The 10092-nt window shown below is 59.2% G+C and overlaps 1 protein-coding gene across 1 annotated transcript; it reads right to left on the bottom strand.

The window, feature by feature from the left end:
- Nucleotides 1–2213: 2213 nt before the first annotated feature.
- On the bottom strand, nt 2214–4226 carry CYREN (cell cycle regulator of NHEJ). The gene is made up of 3 exons (XM_056123975.1): nt 4102–4226; nt 3430–3505; nt 2214–2465 (listed from the first exon to the last, which is right to left on the bottom strand). Exons 1-3 carry the CDS (start codon nt 4224–4226, stop codon nt 2214–2216), a joined length of 453 nt encoding a protein of 150 aa, XP_055979950.1.
- Nucleotides 4227–10092: the final 5866 nt, after the last annotated feature.

The following is a 10092-nucleotide window of genomic DNA, read 5'->3' as shown; positions in this document are numbered from 1 at the left end:
AAAAGGCGCCAGGGGCCCGGGAGTCTGAGACCTGGACAGCCTGGCATGGGGGCCAGCCACCCCAGGAGCACGAAGCTCGGGGTTCGGGGATCCTGTCTGAGCTGACGGCGAAGCAGGCTCATCTCAGCACGGCGAGCAGGGAGGAGCCCTCACACCCCCAGCTCTGGCGATGATGCAACAAGGGACCGCGCGCGAGAGCATGCCAGGGTCCTCTGCGTTGGAGGGGACGGGGTGGGCTGTGTGTGTGTGTGACAAACCCTGCTTCCCAGACAACACCACGGCCAGAGACCCACGAGGCTCCGGGAAGCGGGAGCCTGAGCATGTGGGCAGGAACAGAGAGACATGGGTGGCTCCCGGGGGCCCAGAAACACCAGCCACCCCTGCTGGGGAGACAGGAGCTGAATCTGCCGACCCTCCACACATACACACACACACACACACACACACACACACACACACACCACGCCCCAGTCAGGCCCGGGGACACATACACACACACACACACACACACACACACACCACGCCCCAGTCAGGCCTGGACACACACACACACACACACACACACACACACACCACGCCCCAGTCAGGTCCGGGGACACATACATACACACACACACACACACACACACCATGCCCCAGCCAGGCCCGGGGACACACACACACACACACACACTCAGGAGCTGAATCTGCCAACCCTCCACACACACACACACACCACGCCCCAGCCAGGCCCGGACACACACACACAAACACACACACAAACATATCATGCCCCAGCCAGGCCCAGACACACACACACACACACAGGAGCTGAATCTGCTGACCCTTCACACACACACACGCACGCACACACACACACACATGCACCGCGCGCGTGCGGAAGAGGAAGGTGAGCAGGATGTGATGGCCCACCGGTGTGGGGAGGCCACGCCGACCACGCTGGCCTTGGGGGGACTTGCAGGAGGATTGCCCTTACCGGCTCCTGTAGATGACGACTTCACCCGCACGTCAAGGAATGGATGCTTGGGTCCCCGCGCGTCAGAGACAGAGCCGAGCGCAGTGTGACCTCCCGTCCTTGCCATCCCCTCAGGCCTCCTGTCCCACCTCTGAGTCACAGCTGGCACCTCCAGGGTGGCCTTGAGGCTGGAGGAGGAAGAGGCCTGTCTGCCGAGCCACCAGCTCCCGGGGGGCTGCGGGCAGCGAGGTGAGGGCACCCCTGATGAGCGGATCTCCTCATGACAGAAACTACTTTTTATTGGGGGCCTGGGGGGAGGGGGCCACGGCGGGCAGTGCTCAGAGGTCAACTGACGGCTCTCATCAGACAATTTTTATTTTTTTATTATCTTTTCTTTGGGGGGGGAGGGGCACCCAGTTGTGCACAGGGCTTACTCCTCGCTCTGTGCTCCAGGGATCACTCCTGGTAGAGTTCGGGAACATCATACGGGGATCGAAACCATGTCGGCCGTGGGCAAGGCAGGGCCTTTCCAGCTGTGCTATGTATGGCTCCCATCCCCTTGAATCACTTTTATCACTGGGGCTTTGTCCTTGGGGAGAGAAGGCGCTGATCCCCTCGAGGACGCAGAGTTCTTAGCAGCTTGCTCCTCTCGAAAACTCTGTCTCCCGGTTCCAATAAGCTCACCCACCTTGTCCTTGTTTTCCGTGGAACCCCAATAAATAAAGGAGACATCTGAGGTTCCAGACTGCACTCCAGAGCTGGGCCAGGGCACGGGGCCGGGAGGAATTCTCCATCCGCTGGCTCACAGCCACATCCCTTCCAGCTGGAGTCACACCTCCTCCGGGGCTCGGACAGGAAGGGGCCTTCTAGCCTCCCGGGGGACCCAGGGTGGGAGTCACACGGGCCCCCAGACCCTCCACATCTCACAACCCTCAGCCCCCACCTGGGGCCCAGACCTGGCGTCCTCCAGCTGCCTGGGACACACACACACAGAGTCTGAGAAGTGAGGCCGTCAAAGAAGATCTCTCTGGGGGCTGGAGCAATAGCACAGTGGGTAAGGCGTTTGCCTTGCACACGGCCGACCCTGGTTGGATTCCCAGCATCCCATATGGTCCCCTGAGCACCACCAGGAGTAACTCCTGAGTGCAGAGCCAGGAGTAATCCCTGTGCATCGCCAGGTGTGACCCAAAAAGCAAAAAAAAAAAAAAAAGATCTCTCTGGACACACACACACACACACAGTCCAAGCGGCGAGGCTGTCAGCTGAAGAAGATCTCCCTGACGTATTTCAGAGCGTCATCTTCCTCGGCACTTTCGTCACAGGTGGACTCACCACCCCCCGGCGCCCCCGAAGGCAGTCTGCTGCGGCCAGGGGACGGGGAGTCCTGCCTGGTGTCCTCATCCTCGCTTCTGCTTCCGGGGGACAAGGACGCCGAGCGGGTGGGGCCCAGCTCGGACTTATCAGCCTCCTCCAGGCCCGGTGGTGCCGGGGCCGCTTCCTGCTGTCGTCCCTGTACAGGGGAAGGAGGGAGGTGAAGAGATAAGGAGTCAACACCTCCAACGTGCTCCCCCAGACACTGTCCCCCAGGTCCCCCGCTGCGCTGGAGGGCGCCCTTTGCTCCCCGCTCCTCCCGGCTCTAGAAGAAATCCTGACCAACTTGGGAGAAATTGCAGGTCCAGGCCTGAGCGGTGGACAGGGGAGAAGGGAAACATGGGGACCCTGATGTGGGATGGCCAGGCTGCGGGCCAAGGGGGCCCCAAACCCCAAGGGGTGACCGGAAACTGGAACTGAGGCACATCTCTGGCGTGTCCACTAGGGGGAAGGGGGGGGGTCCCTGAAACACCCACGCAGCCAGAGAACAGCAAGGACTCAGCCTCGAGAGGGGGGACCAGAGAGAGAGAGAGAGGTCAGGGATCAGACACCACATCTGGCCCCCAAAGCCCCCAGGGGGGCACCCTGAGCACCACCAGCTGTGGCCCCAAAAACAAGAAGGCGCTGGGAGGTTGGCAGGTTGGCAGCGACAGCAGGGGGCACCACGGGTGGGGTTTTTTTTTTTTTTGGTTTGTTTTGCTTTTTGGGTCACACCATTGATGCACAGGAGTTACTCCTGGTTCTGCACTCAGGAATCACCCCTGGCGGTGCTCGGGGGACCCTACGGGGTGCTGGGGATCGAACCCAGGTTGGCGGTGCACAAGGCAAATGCCCTACCCGCTGTGCTATTGTTCCAGCCCCACAGTGACGGTTCTTGGGGGTCCAGGGAGTGTTCTCCTCAGGGGACCTTTCACGGAGCCTGAATCACGCTCCCTTTCCTGTCCCCACACCCGCACATGGTGAGTTCCCCCCACCCCCGTCAGGGACGCTGTCCCCATCAGTGGCCCGGCCCCCTGGGGCTCAGTGCACACCCCCCCCATGGAGAGACCAAAGGGCAGGGGCCATGGGGGGCATGCCCGCCTCCCCCCCATTCCCCCCTGTACCTCAAGCAGGACCCCTAGCGCCACGTCCACCAGCTCCGCCTCACTCATGCAGTACACGGTCCTCTTGGCAGGGTGTCTGAAACAGAGGCCGAGGCTGCTGTTGGGTCCCTGGGACGGGGGGGGGGGGGGGGGGTCACTGAGGCCAGAGGCGCCCCTTCCCCCGGGGCCCAGGCCTGAGGGGGGTCTCCTCCTAATAGGGGCTCCCCAGACTCCCCCTGGTTCCAGGGCAGGAGTCATAGAGGCCTGCAGACTGAGCACCTGCCGGATGCCAAGGTGCCCGGAGATCCCCAATGGCAAGGAAGGGGAGGGCCCGGGACTCCGGGGACCCCGCTGTGACCATCACGCAGCTACAGTACCCCCCTTCCCCAGTGACACCAGGCTGGAACCAGCATCTGCCTGCCCGCTCCATGGCACCAGCTTTGCTCCAAACGTGGGCAGTGTGCTGGGCAGAGGCCACTGCTCTCTGGAGCCTGGCACCCAGGCCTGAAGGCAGAGGCAGGTGTGCAGACCGTCAGAGTGGGGTTGGGGTGGGGAGCGTGGTTTGCTTTGTTGCTGCAGCCCTGGCATCCCAGAAACACCAGCTCCCCTCGGGATCCTGCCCTCCCCGGCAGAGCTGGTGCCACCTCAAATCCCTTTATCCGCCCCCCCCCCCCACCTCAAAGGCTTTTGAACCTTGCTGCGGAGGCTGGCTGGACCACCTTCCTCTTCTTGGGCTTCCTCGCCACCGGCGTGCTCCCCTGCGCTGTCATCCAGTGGGGAAGGACCCTCCTTTTAGGTTCAGACTCGGAGGCCTCCATCTTGCCCCTCTGGCACCAGGAGTCGAGGGGAGGCGGGGGCGGGGGGTTGGGGGAGGCCCAGTCCTTCAGCAAATCCCTATCTCATCGCACAGGAACTGAGGTTCCGGGGGAGTCCAGAAGGGGTGTGTAGGGGGCAGAGGGGTGGGTTCCCATCCTGCAAAGAGCAGAAGCCAGTGAGCAGGAGTGAGCAAAGCAGTTTGAGATGAGCTCCACTAGGGGTGACCAGGTCAAAGGGGTTAGGGCATGGGGAGGGGGGGCAAGGTACCATTGGGGTGGGGGCAGGCAGGGTGAGCCGGGGTCTGCACACTGCACAGACCACATGGGCAGCCAGGAACCGCAGCATATGCTTCCCTAGACACCGGGGAGGAGAGGGCCAGAGCCTCTCTGAAAGAAAGGGGGCTCCCCACTATCCCCTTCACCCCAGATGTCCTGAGTGAACAGGGCACCCTCCCCTAAAATACTCACCCTGGTCTCAGGCAACCCCACACTTCCCATTTCCTCTTCTTGACTTACCAGAAACTGTGTGTTGGGGGGGAGGGGGGAGGAAGAACACGAGAGGGGGGGGGGCGGACCAATAGCAGAGCGGGTAGGGCGTTTGCCTTGCACACGGCTGCCCCGGGTTCGATTCCCAGCATCCCATATGGTCCCCAGAGCACCGCCAGGAGGAATTCCCGAGTGCCAGGAGGAATCCCTGAGCATCGCTGGGTGTGACTCAAAAAAGCAAAAAAAAAAAAACTGTGGGGCCACCACTAAATGGCCAGCACACCCACCCCCTTCATCCCAGAATTCTGACCCTGGATTTAAGAGGAGGGGGCGCCAGATCCCCCCATCACTCCCTTATACCCACGCACTACACTAGACTCCTCCCGTGGCTGAGCCTGCGCGCTGGGGGCCCCTCCCTTTAGGGCCCAGGCTCGCCGGGACCGGAGGTTTAGGACCCCCATCAGGATCCGCCGTGGTCCTGGGGGGCGGGGGGGGGGCCGAGCACAAGGAAAGCGGCAGCCTCAGCGCCCGTTGGACCCCGGAGGCGGGTAGGAGGGAGGTCGCTTTGCAAAGGAGGGGCCGAGAGCCTGCAGGATCGCCCACCCCCAAAGCTGGCGATCGGCCCGGAGGGGGTCCTACAGACGACCCCTCCCACCCCCCAGCGCCGGTGCCCCCCCACCCCCAGGGCCTCCCCTTGCCCTGCGCTGCGGGGATCTGGCCACAGCACTGTCGGGGCGGAAGCAGCTGTTGCTCCGGCTGGGGGGTCCCGGCGCTGCGACGCGTGCACGGCTCCTGGGAGGGGCGGTGGTCGCCAGCCCGCAGCCCGCAGCCCGCGACCCCCGACCCGGGTTGCAGGCCCGACCCGCGGCCCGGTCGACCGGTGCACGCGCCGCTTCCGGCCGGCCGTGCTCCCGTCCCCCTCTCGAGTTCCGGGCCGGCCGGGCAGGCGGGAGCAAAACGGCGGTGGAAACCGAGACCCCCGAGAGCCCCCACCCCCTCCTCGCGCGCCCCGCGCCCCGCGCGCACCTGGGCCGGCCCGCCGCGCGCTCCGCTCCTGCCCGGGCCCGCGCGCGCTTCCGGCTCGGGCGCGCCCCCTGCAGGCCGCCCGCGGAAGGCGGCCCCGCTGTCCCGGGTGCTGACGGCCCCCTGGGACCCGCCCCCCAGCCCCCCACACCTGCTGCCAGACTGCTGACTGGGGGCTGGCTCCCGCTCAACCCCGCGTGCAGCACCCCCCCCCCAGTCCCCAGCCCGAGCCGCATCCCGCCCCCACTGCAAACCCCGGGGTGCTGGGGCGCTGGAACACTCACCCACCCCCATTTTTTTTTTTAAAAAGATAACATTTTCATTAACATTCTTGGCCATTTCCATCAGCAACCAGAGAAGCAACTGCCTTTCTTCTCTTGGGACTGTTTTACCCGCCTTTTACCCCGTGAAAGCAGTGTGTATTTGCTTTTTTTTTTTTTTTTTTTTTTTTTTTTTTTTTTTTTTGCTTTTTGGGTCACACCCTGCGATGCACAGGGGTTATTCCTGGCTCATGCAGTCAGGAATCACTCCTGGCGGTGCTCAGGGAACCATCTGGGATGCTGGGAATCGAACCTGGTTCAGCTGCGTGCAAGGCAAATGCCTTATCCACTGTGCTATCGCTCCAGTCCCAGCAGTATGTATTTGAAATAAAATAGACTATCCTGAGCCATCCCAAGGTCACTGTTAATCCAGACTGATGAGCAGAGATTCAAGAGTTTATCATGTGATGATTGCCACTCATTGCCTCTTTTGCAAACCACAGCACCCAAAGGAAGAGAGAGAACAAAAGGGAATGCCCTGCCACAGGGGTTGGGTGGGATGTGGGGGTGGAGGGTGGGAGGGATACTTGGATCATTGGTGATGGAGAATGGGCACTGATGGAGTGATGGGTACTCGATCATTGTATAACTGAAACCCAAGGACAAAAATTTGTAAGTCTACAACTGTACCTCACTCATGGTGTTTCACTAATAAAAATAATTAAAAAAATGTTTATCATGTGAGAGACAGGTTTCCAAGTAAGAGGATGGTTCTTACTAAGGTGGAAGGGGAGGGGTGGCACCATAGCACAGCAGATTGGCTGCTTGTCTTGCATGCCCCCAACACGGGTCCAATGCCTGGCATCCCATTTGATGCCCTGAGCCCCACCAGGAATCAAGCTCCTCACCTTATTTTGATTTTGGGGGGTGGGGTCACACCTGGTGGTGCTCAAGGAGTTACTCCTGCCTCTGAGCTCAGTGATCACTCCTGGTGGCACTCAAGGGACCATAACAGGGTGTGGGGGACCGAACCCAGGTTGTCTGCAAATAAGGCAGGCGCCCTCCCCGCTGTACTACCATTCCGGTCCCTCCTCGCATCTTTAATAAAACGTTTTCGCTGTTCTTTAACAAGTCTCCTAGGTTTGTGGGGGAAGAAGGGGAGGGTCCACACCTGGCAATGCTCAGAGGTACCTCCTGGCAGGCTGCAAGGGGACCATATGGGATGTCAGGGTTGGAACCTGGATCGTCACGTGCAAGGCAAGTGCCCTGCCTGCACTCTGATCTCTCCATCCCCATCGTAAATTTATTTTAAAATTTCACATAATTTGCTTTTGACTCCCCACAAACGACTGTGAAGTTTACTGGTGGGGCTTTATTTTTTTACTTTTTGGGTCACACCCGGGAATGCACAGGGATTACTCCTGGCTCTGCACTCAGGAAATACTCTTGGCAGTGCTCGGGGAACCATATGGGATGCTGGGAATCGAATCCGGGTTGACTGCGTGCAAGGCAAACGCACTATCTGCTGTGCTATCGCTCCAGTCCCTAGTGGGGCTTTATTTTAAAGAATCGGTTTCCTGGGCATGAATAAGTAATTAGGGGGAGCTAAGTGAAGTATCTACCACCCCACCCCTGCCATGATCTACTAGTGAGGTGAGGGGGGGTTCCCACAGGAACAGTTCAAGCCCCCTCACTGGGGAACACGGATCCAGCAGAGGGGCGTATAGGGGAAAGGGTCCCAAAGATGCCTGCAGCGCTGCCATGACTGTCAATTAAACCATATTCAAGCGTAGGTGCCAGGGACCGACTGTTAAATCCTGTGCTTACTTACCTCTGCTCTCTCCCTGTGGGGTTCCAACATCCGGTACTCAGCTGGGACTGCATGTCTGCACAGAGCAGCCCCCGGGGTCCTGCCCAGGTGAAGTTTCAGTTGCATCAAAATAGTGTCATGGTGGGGACCGATGCTGATCCCCAGACATGGAATGACCCGCCATGTGCAACCTCAGGACACACTAGCTCAGGAACGACCCCCACCCCCTTCACTTGGGAAGCAGGTTCGGGCAGCTTGGCCGGGCGCTCTGCAGCTGTGGGGAGCTCGGTCTCTCCAGAGCACCTGCACCCCTCTTCCTGAGCATGCACCCTCGACTCTAGGGAAGAAGTTGGGCTGGGAAAATTTAACATGTGTTTCCTGGTGAGTACCACCGGTGGCTCACGTGTGGCTGTGGCTTCATAATCCCACACTGCCTGCATCAACAATGTGTTACGCTCGAAGAGAGAAATGGATGGATTTTGATGCCCAAACCCATCTGCTGAGGGTCAGGCTGAGTTTAAGAAGGTGGGACCTGGGCTCTGTCGGTCACCTCTAAGGCACTCCGGGTGGCACCTGCTCCAAGTCCAGGCCTCTGAGGCCCTCCCCCTCAGGACACAGAAGCATCACCTCCCTTCCCCCCTCCCGGTGAGGCTTTCTGTGGGTTGAGGAAGGGAACCCTGAGAGCTTTGGGGATGCAGGGCTGAAGCACTGTGAGTACTGATGAGGGACAGGTGCTGGAACACCGTACGATTGAAACCTAACCACAAACAGCTTTGCAAGGGTCTCTCTCACGTGATTCAATAGAAAAACCTACTTAAAAAAAAATGAAGACTGGGCTGGAGCGATAGTACAGCAGGTAGGGTATTTGCCTCGCACACAGCCAACCCAGGTTTAATTCCCAGCATCCCATATGGTCCCCTGAGCACTGCCTGAGTGCAGAGCCAGGAGTAACCCCTGAGCATCGCCGGGTGTGACCCAAAAAGAAAAGAATGAAAAAAAAAACATGAAGACAAGGAGACAAGATCAGTGCAAGTCTGAGCTTTGGTCCTTGGGCGGGAGGACTAACAGGGAGCAAGGGTGGGGGTGTGATTACTGTGGTGTCCAGCATCGGCTCCAAACTGTGCCCCACACCTGCCTCCCGGCATTTTCCCCAACTCCCAGATGACTGGAGTCTAGGTGTCAGAACAAATTTTCCAAAGAGTGGACAGCCAGGGTACCCTTCTCCTAACCTGCACCCAAGGACTCCGCAACGACTGTTCTAAGCAACCTAGCCTCAAATCTCCCTTTCCCTTGCACCCCTCCCCCAATCTGCTTCCCAGCTCCCGTGGGCATCCCTGGAAGCCAAGGGCTGGCTCTGTCCTTCCTCCTTCCCGTGGGAGCAGCAAAGCCCCACGAGACCCGGGGAGAATGTGGCAGGCCAGAATCCCAACTCCAGGCCCAGCTGAGGTCCTGTCCTCTGGCCACTCGCCAGCAGAGGGCAGTAGAGGCTGGCTGGTTCCACTTCAAGGCCCAGAAACAGAAAGAAATTAGGGCCACCAGGTGGATGTCAGAGGGACTGGGAAAGGCGGCCACCCTGAGGGAGAGGGGGCAGCCACCCAGCCACCCATCCACCCACCCACACCCACACCCACCCTCCACATCACATAAGGCGGCCACCCCAAGGGAGAGGGGGCAGCCACACACACACACACACACACACACACACACACCCTCCACATCACATACCATCCATATACGACATACACACACCAGACATGTATACACACCAGACACAGACCAGACACACAAAGCACACGTCACACACACATGCACACATATCACATAACCATCCATATACCACATACACACACCACACTGCACATGTACACACCACAGCACACACACACACCCCACATCACATACTATCCATATACCACATACACACACATGTATACACACCACAGACACAGACCAGACACACACAAAGGACATGTCACACACACACACACACACACACACCATACATACACCATACATACCACCCATATACCACATACACACACCAGGGACATATCACACACACATCGCATCACATCCATATACTACATACAAGCAACACAACACACATGTACTCACACCACAAACACAAACAAACCATGCACATATCAGGGACATATTTCACACGCCCCTCCCACATACATATGCCATCCATCTATCACTTATACACACCACACATACCACACCCCCACACACACACCCTACATGTATACATCACACAAACCACGCACACCCTACACACATACGTGACCTG

The sequence above is a fragment of the Sorex fumeus genome, unplaced genomic scaffold (assembly GCF_029834395.1).
Source record: "Sorex fumeus unplaced genomic scaffold, SorFum_2.1 ptg000048l, whole genome shotgun sequence".
Lineage (NCBI taxonomy): Eukaryota > Metazoa > Chordata > Mammalia > Eulipotyphla > Soricidae > Sorex > Sorex fumeus.
This window is presented reverse-complemented; position numbering and strand designations above follow the sequence as displayed.

Excerpts from the sequence above, each read along its gene's own strand:
- CYREN (XM_056123975.1), bottom strand. The coding sequence starts at position 4,226 with ATGGAGGCCTCCGAGTCTGAACCTAAAAGGAGGGTCCTTCCCCACTGG. Across the intron at positions 3,506-4,101 it reads CAGCCAGCCTCCGCAGCAAG|ACACCCTGCCAAGAGGACCG; the intron begins GTTCAAAAGCCT and ends CCTCTGTTTCAG. Across the intron at positions 2,466-3,429 it reads CGCTAGGGGTCCTGCTTGAG|GGACGACAGCAGGAAGCGGC; the intron begins GTACAGGGGGGA and ends TCCCCTGTACAG.